Here is a 19272-nt window from a genome sequence, read left to right on the forward strand (position 1 = left end):
TATACAAGGCTTTTTTCTTTGTTTCTTGCCCACCTAAGACAAAACTTTTCTTGCACGATTTTAGAGAATTATCCTTGTCTTATTACTATGCAATATACGTTTAATCATACTTAAATGGCAAAGGAACAACTTACTTAAAAATTTATTAAATGGATATGAAACTTAATGGCCAGGGTTGCCACTTTACCTGGAAACTTTGAAAAATACCTTGCAGTTTGAACAAACACCACTAAATAAATTTAATTTAAGATTTTTAATAATTTCAACACGTTCAGTAGTAAAATTTCTATTTGAAATAAAAATTCCATCATATAGATAAAAGTTCTTGTCATTATCAAATTTTTGTCCTTAAAAAACACATTCAAAGAAGCTTTAGAGTACCTTTTCAATGTTTTTATACTGTTTAAACAGTTTTACCTTAAACTTAACATTTAACTGAAAATAGACCCAAAAATGTGTATTCTTAAAAAACCCGGAAGAAAATTTGTTAACCTGTAGAAAATTTTGAGAAAATAAGTGGCTGCCCTGTTTATGGCATAAATATTATAAAAAATCGAACATTTATCTAGTTTTTTAAATGTATAAAGGAGGGCTAAGACACCTAAAGTATAAAGCACAGCCATAGAGTTCCATATGTTTTTGAATGATGATGGCAGAAACAAGAAATGCAATAATATTAAATTTATTAGATATCTATCTATACCCATATTTAAAAAAATATTTTTGTAAAATTCTTTGAAATATTTCTTTCATTATTGTAACCAAAAAATCTGGAATCCTATCCACAGTCAACGTTCGTTTATTATTTTTTTTCACGGCTTCAAATATAAAAAACAATCGAATGATTCTTTGAAAATAATCTACATATTATTAGTGCACAATCAAGTTTTCAACAGTTTTTCTCTTTGCTATTAAACTTAATAAAAGTTTTCAATCTTTATTATCGGTATTTCAAAGAATAAATCGATTATCTTATCTCTCCAAAAGTAATGAAGAAACGATCATGTAAAATTTGCAGTCACGAAAGCCGGCCTCACGATTGTGTTTGATTGGCAAGAAGGAAGATTCAGGCACAAGTTAAAGGAAATTACAATTAAGAAAAAAACGTTTTAGTTTTTTTTTATCTGTTCTAATCTTTGAAAATAGAATTTAAAGGTTAAGTTATAATAATTTCATTTTTATCTGTTTTTTTATAACGTTCAAATATGTGGTATAACTACAAACTGATGTCTTTTAAGTTGTTACAGTTTTACCTAATTTGTTTTAGTTATAAAAACAGAAGTTTAATATAAATGAATTGTAAAACTATTTAAAAAGTATAAAATATTTAAGAGTTTTAAAAAATTTCTGACTGTGACTTTTAGATATTGATATATTAAAAGAAGTTTATAAACAAATAAAAAGTAATCAGCAGGGATAAATAAATCTTAAATAGTATAAACATGTATTATACTTTATCTGATAAAAAATCTTAAAAATTACAGATGCTTACAGAGTTTAAGATTTTTGGCCGGTACTTAGCAAAAATGAGTTTATTTATTATTGTAGCCTACATACAGATATTAAACTAGGTAAACTTGTTTATTACTTGTTCTAACTTACTAACCAAGAGTAAAACATCTGTATAAATAAGTTAAAGATGTTTATGGTAGTTTGAATATTGTAGAAGCGCTTATACTTGTAGTTTAAAAAAATAAAAAAAAGAATGCTATACTTATTCAAGTTGTCAAAAACAATGTTTTTTAGTCATGTTTTGATTGCTTTAGTTAGCAAACTTTATTAGCTTAATTATTGATGAAAAAAGTTATTGTATTTTTTATTTTATTTTTATCTGTGCATTATGCAAAAAGTTTGTATACTAGTTTCTATTATATCTTAAATTAAAAAGATTGCTCGTTTTTATTAACTTTTTGTTGTTGTATAATACAAATTCAAAAAATTAAGTGCTTTGAATAAACACTTGTCTTCATATATCAAACTATATGTTTCACTAGTCTTCAATTAACACAAATTCTAAAACACATAAATTTTTATAATTCTAGTAACTAGTTTATAGTTGTACTAGTTTTTGTGCAAGTAATTCTATCTAGATATAATAGTTTTAAAATTTAACTAAAAATATTTAGTAATGTTAGTAGTTAGATTAACGAAAATTAGTTTTTGAATCTTTTACTCTGATAATAACATTCGTTTTAAATACGTTCTTGAATCAAACATTTTATATTTCTTTTTATTAGGCCATAGAAGCTTTAAAATAGTAATGCGATTACAAAAATTTTAACATTTTTAGTTACTTTAAGTTTGTTTAGATTTTTTTTTGAAAAACGAAAGTTTAAGTCAATATTTTCAAAACTGTTGAATAATTCAAAATTGAGACTACTCATAACTTTAGGCTAAATTTAACGATGCTAAATTTATTTATTTATTTATTATTATGTTTTTATTACTATTAAAAGTGTTTTATATACCCATTATAAAAACCAGTAAAAACTTTGTTTCAAATAATTAATATCTGTTACGTATCAATGTTTGCCCATAAAAAACATTTAAAACAAGTCTTGATTAATGATTTTTGATGGTAAAAATATAAACATAGAGCTTGACAAAAAAATCCTGCTTAGAATATTCGATACATTTAAAAATAGTTATTGTTTAAATTTTATTAGATTATACTTGAATAAGGTACTAATAATTATTAGTTAACAATAACTCGTTAAAAAAAGTAGATTTATAATAAACATAATTAAGTAACAAGTACATTTTTAACTTATCGTTTGTAAAAACATCAAATTAAATACTTTTTTATTCTTTAAATAAGTTTTTAAACTAAATAATATAATAAAACAAAATAGTAAATATTAATAAAAAACACCTATTTTATGTTTCTTTAACTCAGCTAAAGTTTTAATTGTATTACTTGGTGTAATTTACTTCAAGACTTTTCTCTGGTAGTAAATGCTTCTTCAAGTTTTTTTTTTTCTATTTAACAAAATAACAGCAACAGTTTTAATTTACATAAAAGTGTCGAAGTATACATTAAAAATGTTGCTTAAAATAAAAGTTTTTGTTTTTGAATATTAACTTACGTTGTTACATTTAATCATACTTTAAAAGTGATAATTAAAAAAAAAAAATACTGTGCATATACTAAACAAAAACTGAAGCTTATGTTTTTAAATGATTTAATTTTGTGACGGATATGTTGTTAAAGATTTTAATAGTTATTTATAAATAAAAGCAATACTAAAAAAATTAAAAACTCCGGTAAAGTTGTTGGCACTTTTTGTTAGTTTTAAGTATTGTGCTTAATCAATATTTCATTTATTAATTGTAAATTGTGCTTATAAGTTGTAGATAAGCAATTTTTTAATCTAAATGAATTTATTTGTTAGTTACAACACTTAAAACAGCTAAAAAACATGTCAAGTACTCAATTGTATTAGCTTTCACTAACACAAAAATTTAAAAATTATGGTAAGTAATTTTTAGTTTATTTTTTATTGTATTTTGACAGGTCTTAATGGAGTGGATTTCAAGTACTGAATGTCAAGTTGAGATTGTAAGTAAGTTCATAGAGTTAAAAATAAATTGTTTGTTTTACACAGCAGTATTAACAGGTAGTGTAAAAACGTAAGTCAACTCTTAGTATATCTTAAACCACTATAAATAAAATGAGAAAAAAACATAATAAAATAAAAAAAATTTGAATTTGAACAACGACAAAAACATAAAAAATTTCTAGAACTGAAAAAAAAAGTGAAGTGTATCTCAATGACCGAGTGGGTTTTTTAAACATCAAATTCTTCAGCTTCAATTTCGTTGCCATGTCTAATTAAGAAACAAGAATTATTTTAATTTTCAGCGGCCAAAGACCTCAAAGTATGGATTATGAACACCGAAAGGTGCGACCTCCACAAGTGGGAGCTAGTGGAAGTCGTCGGCGTCCGTAACCGCGACACCTGCACCAGGAAACATTCCAACCTGACGACTCCCGATCACCTGGGACGGGAAGTGAAGAAGTCAGAGGCTGTTTCCGTTCTGCCGTGGTGTCCCACCGAGGAGGTAGAAGGGAGATGGAACTATTGCGATAGTCGGTTGCTTTGGAGTTTTTCTTTTAACAAGTAACAGTTGTAAAAACTTACTTTGTGTAAAGCAGTAACACCATTGCCATACATAAGAAGTTTTATGGTAAATGGTTTGAATGTTTTGTTTTTTAATAAAGTTTTGTTGTCGTTTAATCTGAATCCATTGTTAACAACTAAGCCATAATGATTTTTTTTAACTAATCAGTTACATTGTTTTTTTAAGCAAAGTTTCTTAACATTTTAAGCAAGCTTCAATGTTAACAACTTTACCAAAAAGCATACATATTTACAACTGTGTTTAAAAAAAAAACAGTAAACACAAACTTATCAGATATACACTTGCTCTCGAACCCCTTTTTCGTATGTGGTCGATTTCGGGAACTACTTCCAGTACACTTCGGTGTTCAATGAGGGTTACACGCAGGTTGTCGCACACAATTGGCAAGTTACCGACCAGAAATCTTGGGATAATATCAGGTTTCATGTCTTTGATAGTAATTGCCTTATCTTTCTGTAATTCAGGGTTACCAGACACGTCTTATAAATAGTTTTTATTTTCATTGGTACCAATACTGTTTAGTACAAAGTTTAAAGTTATTTATATTGTACAAAAGAAAATATTTAGCTAATATTAAGTATTTTCGAAGCACTCACAAAACTAACTTTCTTTAAATCACTTTATTAATTTCTTACTTTCAGAGAAGCGTTGAAACCACTGGTGGTCTGGCAAAAAAAGGACACAACTTCAAGTTCTGGGTTTACAAGCATGTAGGTGATCGGCCGGAGGATCAAGACCATTGCGTTGAGTATGACTTTAAAACGAACGCCAGCGTTGTGGACTGCACCAACATCAACTATTTTGTTTGCCAGGGTCCTCAAAAGTCATAAACAGTTTATTATTAAATTTCTGTGCTTTTTTCTTTAATTTCTTGAATTAAAGTTTTCTTAATGTTATATTTGGCTAATCAAATTTATAGTTTTGTACAAGTAAAAAGAGCATATGCATGTTAGAATACTTTATTTATTTAGTAAGTAAAGTATTTTTATGGCAAAATAATAAATTGTTATTGTTTTATTGCACCTTGTATACCACATTTAAAGGTACGACGTAAAACTATAAAAACTTCTTTAATAAAAGTATCAAGTAGTAAACAAATTTTTTTTTTAAATATTAAAAACTGTATTGCGCTTGCTTAAAAAAAGCATAATTTACTCAACATGTATAAAAATAGTTAAAAAAAGTTGTAGGTAAAAGTTTCTTCTTTCTGTACTTTGCAGATACATTTAGTTGTGTTTTTTTTACATTAAGATGTTTTTTGTTCACGCTTATAGTATCAATAGTTGTAGGTACTCAAATATAGTACATTATCATTTTTTGAATAAAATTTAGATTAGTACTTAGAGATAACAAGGGTTTCTGAAACCATTGAGGATCTTTTATGTACAAACTGTTTTCTGCTCACAATTATTAAATCACAAACAATTTAAAACTCTTAGGAGAAATTGTATTTTTATTTTTATTTGTATAAATCGTTTTCATTCGAAAATGTCATGTAAATAAAACGAAAGTACTTATGGAAAAGTAGTGTTTTTTCGTTACAATATATACGACAGTGAAATTGAATTATTAAATCACTTTGTTCTTTACCAAAAAATTAGTTTGCTGTTTTAACAGTTAGTTCACATTTATCTTGGACACCCGTTTAGAAAAAAAGTATATATATAGACATTATATATGAATATTATTATACAAGAAAAAACATTTTTAAACTATTATTATTTTTTGTTTTTTTTTTGTTTAGAAAGTGTTAAAAACGTTACTTAGTTTTTGTTATTATTGAAAACAAGCAGAAAAAATAAATAACTTTTAATTTAAAGTTGCCAAGCGAAGTACGCATAGATTGTTCAATTATGGTTCAGTAAACATTTAAGTTCAAGCCATTTAAAAAAAGTAAAGAAGTTACAACTATTAGTTTTACAAAAACTTGAATTATGTACCTTGCTTAATAGCATAGTTGCCAGAATAATAATATTCAAACGTTTGTTTATTTTAATAAGAGTTACTTTCAACTGGTTGGAATCTTAAATGCTTAACAATGTTTTTAAAAATTTCAACAGCATTGACTTATCAAATTCAAAAACTGATTATGCAGACTCATAGTTTTGTTATATTTATTAAAACTGTTTTCAAAAATTTCTATAATATATAACATAATTTATTAACTATTTTAGTTTTAGTAGACTTGAGCGATGAAAACTTTCAAGATATTTTTTTAAACTTTGATTAAAACGTTTTTTTGTGATATTATTGTAACAGTAAATAAGATTATTTAATTCATCGAATACTAAAAAAGTAACAAAATATTTTTTATTTTAATGCTGAATAGTATTAAATCCTTTTATCTCAAATGATATTAAGTTTAAGTAAACAAAATTTTTGTAATTCGGTTGATTAGTAGTCGAACAATTTTTTTTTAAAGTACGGTTCGTTTAGACAAAATATTTTTTATAATGTTTAGAACTTTAATTTCCGTTTAGAATTGTTAAGCTCTAAATTCTATAATAAATATTTTACTACAAACGACTATTACACTTAGTTTTTATGAAAAGACTTAAAACTAAAGACAGGATTAAAAAGAATCTTTTAATTTCAGAAACTTTTTACAGCGTAAAGTAGCATAGGAAATTATGTATTATTGAAAGTTTTCATTGTATATTTTTGAAAAAGAAAATTAGAATGCTGTTTAATCTTTATACATAAGTTTTTATAAGTAATCACAAGGATAGACCAAAATAATAAAGATTATTCAAAAATGAATAGTTATACTAACTATAAAATCTTTTTAGTTACTAGAGTTTCTTATTTACAGAAAATAATAAAGTAAAATCTAACTTTTTTTTTGTTTAAAAAAGTTTAAAAAGCAAATTTGTTTTTAAGAAATCAAAAAAAAAAGCTTGTTAAACTTCTAAATGTCTAAATATACTTCGAAAATATTTAAAGCAATTGTGGCATTAGTCTTTACTTACTAAATGCATTTAAACTTTAAAAAATTGAATAAAAGTTTAAGCGATTTAAAAAAAATGATACACATTCATTCTTTTTTGCATAAAAATATGCAGTAATATAGTTTTGAACCTATTAATACAACTTTTTTGCTTCTTAAAAATTTGAGTTAAAAAAATATACTAGTTGCACAAAAACTATGTAGATAAATTTAAGGAATTCCTATTTTATTTAAGACTAATGTTATTTTAAACAGTTACTCTCAAAGTAAAAAAATGAGTTAAAAATTAATTAATGCTCTAAAAGTAGTAGATTTAAGTCTTTATTCCATATACATTATACATCAGTTGGAAATTAAGTTAGACATTTTTAGTAACAAATAAATGTATATTATACTTATTCATCGTCAAAGTAACTTTTAAGGTTTTAAATTAATAAATTAAAAAATCTTAAAAAACAAGAGCACTTTTGTAATTTAGTGTTCTACAGAAGGCAGTTTTCTATAAATAACTAAAAAAAAAACTATAAACATTTCAAATATATACTTTGAAAGTAAAAAAAAAATACTTTCATTTTCAAACCTTAAAAAGAATATAAAATTGTAATAAATAAATAAACAGATTTTAAAAATCAAGGCAGTAGAGCTTTTTTTGTTTCCTTGATATCTTCCATTTCTAGTTCAGACTTTGTCCTTTTACTTTAAAAAAATAGTTAAGTAGATATAGTTGTGACCCACTTATCTAAATGCTTATTTTTTGATGTCATTAATTTCTACTCTATGATAGTATTATATAGATTGAAATATTAGTGAAACAATAGATCAAATAAATTATGTAAGTTTTTAAGACCTGATTGCTATGTTAAAAATTATTTATAAACATTTTATTTATGTAAAGATGTTTAAAAAGTTAGTTTTAGTATATTGAAAAATATTTAAACAAGTGCATAAACATTCAAAATCCTTTAGAAAATGAAGTTAATTCTAATCAGTTCTTTTATAAACTCTTAACTATTTTAGAAGCTTAGGTTAACTTAAAATTGATATTTACTTTAATCAAAGTATATTTTTTTTAAGTATAAACTTATTTAAGATATCTACTAACTTAAAAACTTTGTTGTAAAGGGTCATTTTCTCCACAAAGAATTCTTCAGCTTCGTCAAGTGTGCTCAAACAAACAGAATTTTCAGTTTCGGGGAAGAACATGCAAACTATTCCCGCCAACAATCCCATTATTCCAAATATTACCTGTTTAATTTTTGTTACATGTTTATTTAATTACATTTATTTCTAACTGAATGAAGGGTTTATAACCTTGTCAGTTTATTAATACACAGTTGTTTATTTTGTAAAACTATCCGTTGGTTTTTTACAATGAGTTGTGATAAGTAAGTTCAGTAGCTGGTTTAATTTAACTGTTTGTAACCAAATTGTTTTAAAAGTTTCTTTTTTGTTTCGATTAATACTGATGACAATATGTCTTCTGGTATATAATCTTAGCTTTACTGTTAAATTCTCTAGATAATACTATCATATTATGAAACAAATGTCAACAAATATGAAGTATTTAGAACTACAATGGAACAAAAGTTTAGTTTTGTATACTCATATAATTATATCTTACAAAACTTTTATATATTCTTCTATTGGTTTAATACTTTTGTACTTATATTTCCTGTAGTTACGACGACCAAAAAATCTAGGCCTCTAAGAAATGCTTGGAGATATTCATTAAAAAAATTTCGTGAAAGTATTTTAGTGATTGTGTTTACTAAAAAACAAAAAACTAAATTAATGCTTAAAAATTAAATTTCAAATACAAACCCCAGTTAGCCAGGGAACAGAATTTTGCAGTTGAATGGTGAACGGCGTCGCTATTCCACCAATGCGAGCCATCATTGACCCTAAACCAATACCTGTGCTCCTTGGAAGGAAATAAAAGGTATTCAGTTTGATCAGAAAATAAAACAGTTTAAGTTATTTATTAGGTGCTTATAAGTTTAAAGTTTTTATTGTTTACTAGCAATAGTTTTGCAACAAATAGTAAAGTTAGTTAAAGTTTTTCTATCCATATTACCAGTTTAATCATCAAAATACTCGAAAAAAATACTACATAAAACTTATAACGTATACTTGAAATACTTAACTCAAAGTTAAACTAGAGCTCAAGTATAACTTTTTAAACAAACTATTATAAATACTTAAGTTTAAAAATAAAATAACAACCAAGTATAAAACCTCAATATAGTGGGGTACACATCTGCAGTCAAACTGTATATAATTGCGAATGAAGTTTGAGCTCCCATTTTTCCAATGATGGCAAAAATTCTACTTAGTTGTTTAGCAGCTGTTTAATAAACTTTGTTTAAAATTTTGGCCATAAAGTTGAAACGTACTTTGAAGAACGAGTATAATTTTTCAAGATTAACCAAGTTGTCATGAAAAACTAAATATCGAAACTTAACCTTATAATTTATTATACCAGACTTAATATTGATACATAACTTTTAAACTTTTTTTTCAAACTAACCGCTAGATGGTGATATAGTGGTGATCAATGTTGATCCAAGACAAGCGAATCCTGACAGGAGGTAGGAAAATGTGGTCAGGTTCCTCTTTCCTGTGTATTTAACGAAGAGAACCAACAGGTTACCAATTACTTCGATTCCCGCGTTCAACAGGCCGTTGATGAAAATATCACCTAAAATAAGTGCTAAAATTATTAAAAAAAAAATTTTTTTTGTACATATATGAAGAATTATTATTTTTTGTTTTTCTATGAAACATTTTCGTTAAAAACGTAGTAGGTTTAGTTATTTAGTTAAAAAACTTGTAACTGCTTTTTTTGTTTTAAATACTTTAAAAATTAAGTATGCTTTCTATCTCATACAAGTACAGTTCAGTTTCGTCAATAAAAATAAAAATTTTGTACATAATATAACAGCTTAGTAGCATTGTTTTTAGTTTTAAATTACTTAAACTGTTGTGATGATTACAGTTTGTGTAAAACGAAATTTATAATTGCTTTAACTCATAACAAAAAGGAAACTTTTTTAGTTCGAAATGTTTAATTATACAATAGCTATTGTTTAATAATTAAGATATTTTTTGATGGTAGATAAACATTTGATAAGGTTTGTGTGAACGTGTTAAAAATACAAAACCAAAGTTCTAAAAACATTGAATTATAATTTATTTAAAGTATAGTTTTAAAAAGTTGTTAAACAGTTTGTTCTGGAATGCAAGCTAATTTTATTTTATTTAGTCAAAACTTGAAAAAAACTTTTACCACCGTACTGTTACAACTTTATATAAACTATGCATGAAAACTCATTATACGAACCAGCAAGGTTATGTACGTTTAGTATGAGACCGTAAAACACAAGGCAGACTGTGAACCAAGCGAATGAAACCGCTATTGATATCACTCTTGTTCTCGGGCGCTTGAAAAGGTCCAACATTGAGTATTTTTGTCCAAACTTTTCTTTGTTTCTCTGGAATTTAGTTATGTTTAATCGTTTTGTACAAGTTTATTAATTGTTTTCAGATGCCTGTTTTCTATAAATTAAATGCTTAATTTAATAATCAATAATTAAGATTATTAGTTAAATACTTTTGCTTAGCATTTCATAGTTTCTAATAACTTTTAATGAAAACAAAATATAAACAATTAAAACTGTAGAAAAAAAATCTAAGTTTACTAATGTAGTCTCGATTAAATAATCCAAGTTTGTTAGAGTTTGTTTTTTGCTTGTTTTTATAGTTTGATTGAATTTATAGACACAAAATACTTTCTAACTATAATAAAATAGTATTTCACGTAGACTATAATCTTTGAAGCAATGAATACATAAGACATTCATTCAATTAAAAAAAAATTAAATCATAAAATTCAAACCTTAAGTTTAAATGACAAAATAAAAAAACACTGTTGGTGAAAATAAAGAAATAATTAAAACATGTGTGGGTAGTTAGTTTATTTTAAACTGTCGTATAAATTAGCAGAAGAATACCTAAAAAGTTCAAATCAATAAACAGGTTAAAGTATATAAACAAGTTTAAAAGAATGTTTTTTACCTTTTTACGTTCAGTTTCAACAACATTTTCCCAATCTAAATCGTTTAAAACAGTTTTGTTTGATTTTGCATATCTTTCAACTATTTTTCTTGCCTCTGTGTTTCTTCCGACAGATAGAAGCCATCTTTATAAATAAATAAACTATAAATAATTTGAAAACATTAGGTAAGTAACTTTTTTTTAACCTTAAAACACAAAAATCGTGGAGAACTTAAAATTTTGTTGCGATCTAGACAAATTTATTTTTTTCACAATCATAAATAAGCAAATAGATACAAAACTTCAAACTAGCCTTAAAACAATAAAATTTAACTATAGTTGCATTTTTTTATTACAAAATTTGATAGCTTTAAAAAAAATTTTGGGACTTAAATTCTAACCAAATTTAAAAAGTATTTTAAAATATTAAACTTAGGTATAAAATGAAAATAACCTCGGAGACTCTGGAATGAAGAAGAACAGAACCAAGCAGGGTAGTACGAAGAGACCCGTCACTAATTCTAGCTGTCTCCACTCCCTGAAGAAGTAGGCAGCCAATGGGAGTGCAGTGTGGGAAAATGTGGCCATCAGAGAGATCCACATCGCTTGGTAGGTTCGGTACTTTGTAGGTGACATCTCAATCACTGTTGGATATTTTTCATTAATTTTTAAACAACGATTATCTTGTTCTAATTGGTAGCTTTTGTTTTATTACCAGTTAGTTATATTTTTTGTTTCAGTATCTTTATTATTTATTTATTTTTGTTTTTTTTATGGCCTGGTAAGTTTGATACTTTGTGAGTGACATCTCAATCACTGTTTTGGAATTTTTTATTATATTAGTTTTTCAAATTTTACTCTTAGAGGAACTGTTGTGTTTTTTATGATTTAAGTTCCTTGCTGGTTTGACTTTTCGTCTTTTTAATATAAATAGTTTCATTAATAAAAAACACGTAGTAAATTTAGTTAATTTTTCAGAGTTTTTGTTGTTTCAGTAGTTGTACAATTGTTTCACCCGGTTATAAACGGTTCAACTGTTTCAAGAGTAGCAATTTTAAAGTAAAAATATAGGAATTAAATAGACAAAGGCATAAATATGAAACATATACGTAGTTTTAAAATGTTTATGTCAAAAATAAATGTCTAACTAAGAATATTAATAACCTCAAAAATGTATACTTTAAAATTAAAATAAAAGTTTAGATTTTTTTCTAATTTTGTTTTTAAACATCCTTTAAAATCGTCTTATAAAAAAATGACTACAAGCATCGAATAATTAAGAAGGTAGGTTTTGCGGTAAATAATATTCTAAAAATTTTAATTACAATACAGTTTTGTTTTAGTGGTTGAAAGTTTTCAACTTTTTTCCGCCTAAAGGTATTCTGTACATTTAAAAATAACTGTTTTGGAAACTTTGTACTCATTTCTTCAAACTAATTTATACCATAAACAAAGGGCTTTTTTTTGTTATAAATAAGTTTTAATACAATTAATGCAGACTTTTTGACAATGTCACATTTGAAAAAACACTTGCAACAAAGCAAGTTTTTTATATATTCATTTATTTATTTATTTGATTAGTCTAAATTCAATCTAATCAGAAATTTATACACAATGAATATTTGATGGAATTCCTTTAAGACAAATTTTTTTTTAATTTTTTTTACTCATTAAACAAATTTAATGTTCTACAATGTGAAGTTTTTTAAAACAATTGTATTTACTTTTTATGAAAATGTGTTAGTAAACAATTTGATTTAAAGTTTACTTTATTGAAATTTTCTATTATATTTTACACATTAAGTTTATTAGTTTTGGTTTAGTTTTTTAAGATAATTATTACTTATAATATAGACTAGGTGTAGCGATAACCAATTATGAATTTTTCGTCGTAAACGATCTCTCTAAAATTGTAATCCTAACGTTAAAAAATAAACAAACATTTAGTATTTTTTAATTTAGTTTTTGCTATTGATATTTAACTTGCTTCAAAGAATAAATTTATTTATAATTTAGACATTTTAGTGTGCTACTTTAAAAGTACTTTTGTAGTGCAAGGATAAGATAAACCATATAAGTAATCATAAGCTTTTATACATTTTAATCACTAGAAATTAAAACAGTTTCAAATATAAATTAAAAGTTACGAAAAAGCAATTATCTAAAAAATATATGAGCCATGATATAGTTCATTCAGTTTGTAAGCATTTAAAATTGAACTAACTTTATACTGCGAACTAAAAAATAGTATTGTACATATCAACAGCAAACAAACTGTGAGTAATGATGGATATGTAGACTGCCACGTAGGGTGCACCAACACAAATTCTCAAAATTGTGTACACCAGGAAGTTAGGAGCTGTAGCAATTGCACATTGGAATATGCAGTAAAGGGCCCACCACAAAAATATTCCTTTCTTACGACCGAACCTTTAAGCAAATTAAAATAAATAAACTTTTGAATGTCTATCCAAACAACTGTTTTTAAAAATTAAACCAAAAAAGTTTTTAAGCTTTAAGTTGACATTTTTTGTAGAAAAGTAAATTTAAGATTTTTCAAAAGACTTAAATCAACCTTTTACAGTGCGTTCAAAGTTTTCTACCATTTAAAAAAAGTCTTACTTCTATGCTATTGTGTTAAAAAATAAAAAACGAAACAAATTTATAACTATATCGTTTATAAAAATACACTAAATATAGTGAGTTTGATTTAAGATGATTAACATGATGCTATTATATAAACAACAAACAACTTTGAGAAAAAAGTAATTAAGCTAACACTCATCAAAAAAACGTACCAAATTTATAAAACTTATTATTATTATTCTTTTAATTGACTTCTAGATTAATATTTTTTGTTTCCAAGCAATATAAAGTCCAAACTATAACAAAACTCAAAAGAAATTGATCAACCACTAGTCCTTTTAATTTAGCAAAGATATATCGATTATGTTTTTAGTTATAACAGTTAAACATAGAGATAACGTAAACAATTAAAGCTAGTTTTAAACATTTTGTATAAAAAAGTTTAAATAATTTTACACTTAAATGTTCTAGAACTTAAGGCGTAAAACTTTACTTATTTAAAACACATTATAACTTAAATCAATCTTTTATCATAATTTAGTTTAAAATAGTTGTAATATATAATATTAAATACTGGAAAATAGAACTGATGAAACTTTTTCACAGAGTGTCACTTTTGCACAATCGTCATTTTTGCACAGGTGACAATTTTGCACAAATCTTCTTTTTTGCCCGATATACTATTTATAATGGTAATAAATGTTTGATCTAAGTTATCTTACTTAATTCTTTTTTTAAAGCTAATAACTCAACTATAGTTAATACAAGGTAAATTTGTCATTAATGATTATAAAATTTTAACAAAAAATCAAAAGTAAAGACTTTTGTTTACATCTTATGTTTGAGAAAACTAATTAAGTTTTTATTTGTTTTATAACTACTTGTTTGATTTTAACTGGTCAAAAAAACTTTAACTATTTCAAACTTAAATAGTTCGCATTTTAGTTTAAAGTTATCAATGTTAGATCAAAAAAATAATTTTAATTAAAAAAGGTTAAAATTTCAGCCTACTGATAAGCCGTGTGAAATAAAAAATATTTTTATTTTTAATTTTTTTACCAATAAAGTGTTTAGTAAATAATTTAGTCAGTATTAATGAAATCATTTGTAAATTGTTAGCTTTCTTGAAAAATAAAGACATGTAAAACGGTGTGAGATTAGATGTCAAAGATAATGAAATAAAAATAATAAAAACGCTTTAGTGAAATTACTTTACAATAATATTTATTCAACAATAATAACAGTGCTATACAAATTTTAGCCTATTCAAACCACATCACCTAAAAAACTAACCAATCACAGATGGGTCCTGTTGCCGCAGAGCCAATCATGTAGCCGATAAAAAACAAACTGTTGGCCAACGTGTTCCAAATTTCTTTGTCGCACACGACATTGAACTGAAATCACGCATAAAGATAACAAAAATGTTTATGTAACACAACAGTGGCGTAGCGTGGTATTTTGGTCAGGGGGTGCGCAAACTTTTTCTAAAAAAATCCCCTTTTGTAATTAGCTATGAATCTTTTAATAAGTAATAAATTCATTAAGTAAAATAAGTTCGAAGTAACTGTTTGTTACTTTAAAGTTTTTAAGTTAAAAGTATACTTTTTAAATTTAATTTATCTGATTGTATTTGTTTGAAATAAAAATCACAAACAAAGTTTATTTCTCATAGGGCGACACGCTTTTTTTGTATGTTTACAAAAGTAAAGATCAGAAAACTAGCAGTAGTCTAAACATTTATTGTAGCATAAAAAAAAACTTTTAAAATTTTTTAGTTTTCCTTTAAGCGTGACGTATTTTTGTAAACTTTTTGTAGAAAAATCTGTCATAAGGCTATACTACAGCGGTGCACTACATTAATTGCGTGCTTTTTGAGTCTAAATTCTTATGAAGTTCATGAAGTTATAAAATTTTTCCTTATGGAGTTTTAATCAACATCGGTGCGCATTTTCGCTTGCGAACCGAATCAGTATACTGAGTAATTTCCCTAACTTGTGACTAATTGGTATTCAAAATTTCGTTTAACTTTTCGAACACTAGATAAATATAGTTGAAAAAAGGAAAATTAAGCATAAAAAATAAACAATAAGAATAAAGGTATTACATTCTTTTTTTTCTTTCGTTTTTTTTTTGGGTGGCACGCATGCGCCAGTGTCCCTCCCCACGCTACGCCCCTGTAACACAATATTTATTTTGATATTACAATGCTGGTTAAAAAACGATAGAATAAAATTTACAAATGCAACTTTTTAAACTAGACCGTTTTATATATGTGGTGTACGACTCGATAACCGAAAAGTTTTTTCGTACACCAGGTCTTTAGACTAAACTTTTTGAGCACTTTTTTCTATCGTTCAACCAACAGTATATATAAATGAACATGCATTTAAAAAATATAGAATAGAAGTGTTTGGAGTAAAAAATAACTTAATTAGTTATATTCTTTTTAATATTTTTTAAAGTTTTGAATAAGTTTTAGCTTATAAAAGTAATTAAGATATTTTACATTAAAACAAGTTTTAGATCTTATAAAAGAAAAATTTTAATAAATAGCATAAACTTATGATATTAGTCACTGTTCGAGAACACCTTATTAAAACTAAAAAAAGGAATGTTGTTGTATGAAACGATTTAATATTTTTTTAAAGCACGCAGACATAGAACAAAATTGTTAAAACATAATGCTCAACTCTAAAATTTAAAGGCTTACACTCTATCTATACATATCTAGAATAGTTTTAAGAAAATGTAAAAAACAGAAAGGACTGAACTTATTTTTATACAAGCTAGTTTAACTATTTGTAGTATAACAAAGTTAACGTAACAACCTCAGTAATGACAGAATTTTTAAACACGTCATTTTTGAACAGAAAATTGTCTTTGCAGTCACTAGTGCTTGATAAATCAATGCAACTTGTCTCATTTTGATTTAATAATATGGAGTTTTTGCATTTTTTTCCGCTTATTAAACTGTACTTTTTACAGCGATCAAAAGCCTGTTTTTCAACTGATTTTTAATATTTTTTTTACTTTTACTGAAATAATTTACTTAAACTTACGGAAGTTGATTCTACTGCTGTCCAATTTACATTTGTTCTGTTAAGGTCTATGTTGTAATCTGAACACCTAATTTAATATATATGTTTAAAAGTTTAGAACTTTTGATTTTTTTTCTTGACTTAGTTTAAGATTTACCGCAAAATATATACAGATAACAAAAATGTTAATTCAGGCTGATACAAGCTAATAGTATTACATCGACGAAACTAAACTTTCAAAACAAATCTACAAACTTTTTTAAAAATTAGTTAAAAGTGATAGTAAAAAATTATTGGAATAAACAAAACGGTTTTGCAATGTTGCAACTACAAAAGTTAAACTAATAAGTTCATTTGACTACAATTTTTATTTTAGAATAGATCATATACTTTGATTTAATTGTATCAACAGATAAAAGCGCTTTTATAATTTTATTCTAATTAGTTAAAGCAGTGTTTTTAGTGTATTATATCTATAAATTACTCCTCATGTACAGAAGCATTCAAAAGCAATAGAAATGTTTTCAAGTTATGTGTTTAACATATCTAGATTAGATGCTTATTTACAAGCTTTAGTAAATTATTAAAAAAACTACTAAAACTTGTTTAGTATAGGAAACGTAATAAAAAAGAATATAATAAATAACTAGTGTGCATTAAACTTGCACTGTTCTTTCTAAAATTTGAGAACCACTGAGTAAAAGGCAAAAAATAAAAACTGTCAGCTTTCATTAGTTTTAATTTTGTTAAAAAATAAGTTACTAATGACTTTTTTATTGTAACAAGGTTTTAGCCTGTTTTTTTACGGATACAAGTGAGAATATGTATCTTAAATCATAATGCTGCAATCGTAACAACTGGTAACTAGTTTAGTTTCTTTCATTTAACAAAAAAAAAATTACCAAGCTTTAAACTTAAAGCTGTAAACTTTAAGATTTTATTGTAAAAACTAGACGGACATGCAACTTTTTTAAGAAGCTACGATAGTTAGTTCGTTATTGTGTTATAAAACTTGAATTACAATTTAAGACTGAGAGGCTTTCAATGTTATAAACTTTATGGAAAAAGAAAAAGTAATTAATTAGATTGACCTGTTGAAATAAGAAAAATAATTTTGATAAGCAATGAAAATGAGTATTTTATTTAGATAAATTGTACCAACTTTTCTACTTTTCAAAGCTTATTTTTTAAAGAAATTATTTGTTATTAATAAGTATTAAGATTAAAAAAAAACATAAGTTAGTTTTAGTTATATATTAACAAAGGTTATGATGTAAGTTATAAACAACGCAAATAATTTTAAGTTTATGTGGTTAGCATAAAATTTAAGTAAATTTATTCTTGTTTGATGAAAAGCCTTACATTACTCATGTAAGAAATTATTTTTATTCAAACAAAGTTAGCTTAAGTTTGTTTGATGTATAAAACTAAAACATTAAGTAAAAGGGCGTATTTTAATTTATAGTAAATTACCACAAAACTTTATGAAGATTGATTTTGCTAATCTGATTAGATGGTTAGTGTAAGCGCGTTAAAACACTTTTTATTTATAAGTTTTAATTTTTTGAAATTACTAAGGTTAAAGAGTTGTTATCTATTATATATAAGTTATATATCGTTTGATTGATGCACATATTTTTATTAAATACTTTAAACTTATAATTTTTATTAGCATCTATATTAAGTCAATTCTAATATGCAAATTCCAAAATAATCAAAAAACTTTTTAATTGTTATCTTTTATTACAAAGCTTTATTACAAAGCTTTAAATAATTCGAAATACTTTTAAAATCTTAACCTTTTGACTTGACAACATTTAATAAATAAAAGATTTCAAATGGTTTATAAAAAAACTATTTTTGTTTGTAAAAATGTTTGTAAACAAAGGTGCATTATGTATATTTCTAATAAGCTCTAAAATTTTCTAATTAAAGCTACAGGTACATTTTACAGCTGAGTAATATAAGAACATTTTTATATGATACAAAGCAAAAAGATAAAGTATAAACATATGAAGCTTGTTGTATTTCTTAATGTATTTGGTTTAGTTATTTGAATTTTTTATTTTATAAGTATAAACCAACATGAATTGAGGTGTCCCAGCAATAAATGGAGCGATTTGAGATGCCGGTCCGCAAGCGAAAGCGATGGCTGAAGATATAAATATAACAAGTATCTGATAATTGCTGATGCCTCCCAACTTCTCCTGAAGATCGTCCAGGTCTAAATTAACTTGTTCTCTTTTGTCAGATTTTTCCATTTTTAAAGCTATATGTTTAACTACAAAAAGATAAGTAGTTACTTTTATGTTAATGCTTTTTTTTTGTAAACTTTCAATAGTTCAGTCAAGTTCAGTCAATGTAATTTAAGTAAAAAAAACTCAAAAGGCTTTAAATTAAACCATAAAAATTTTTAAATCAAAGCAATTTTTGCCTACTAATCGTAACTTCTCCCAAATTCTGTCTAAAAGCTAACACTAGGTGTTTAATTCAGTAGTTTTG

The 19272-nt window shown here is 25.2% G+C and overlaps 1 protein-coding gene across 1 annotated transcript; it reads right to left on the bottom strand.

Moving 5' to 3' along the window:
* Positions 1-7568: 7568 nt before the first annotated feature.
* LOC145836484 (solute carrier family 22 member 21-like) lies at positions 7569-19031 on the bottom strand. The gene is made up of 13 exons (XM_082944282.1): positions 18856-19031; positions 16792-16858; positions 16561-16728; positions 15023-15126; positions 13419-13573; positions 11598-11787; positions 11165-11288; positions 10431-10581; positions 9618-9788; positions 9326-9434; positions 8912-9011; positions 8193-8335; positions 7569-7786 (listed from the first exon to the last, which is right to left on the bottom strand). Exons 1-13 carry the CDS (start codon positions 19029-19031, stop codon positions 7720-7722), a joined length of 1725 nt encoding a protein of 574 aa, XP_082800408.1. The 3' UTR covers positions 7569-7719.
* Between the last annotated feature and the right edge of the window lie 241 nt (positions 19032-19272).

Source organism: Thalia democratica, chromosome 5, assembly GCF_965202585.1.
Source record: "Thalia democratica chromosome 5, ktThaDemo2.hap1.1, whole genome shotgun sequence".
In the NCBI taxonomy this organism is placed as follows: domain Eukaryota; kingdom Metazoa; phylum Chordata; class Thaliacea; order Salpida; family Salpidae; genus Thalia; species Thalia democratica.

What these genes read in the sequence shown, in the direction of transcription:
- LOC145836484 (XM_082944282.1), bottom strand. Translation starts at nt 19,031, where the DNA reads ATGGAAAAATCTGACAAAAGAGAACAAGTTAATTTAGACCTGGACGAT. An exon ending in AAAATTCTGTCATTACTGAG is followed by an intron (nt 15,127 to 16,560) that starts GTTGTTACGTTA and finishes GCGTGATTTCAG; the next exon opens with TTCAATGTCGTGTGCGACAA. An exon ending in AAACGTACATAACCTTGCTG is followed by an intron (nt 9,789 to 10,430) that starts GTTCGTATAATG and finishes CACTTATTTTAG; the next exon opens with GTGATATTTTCATCAACGGC.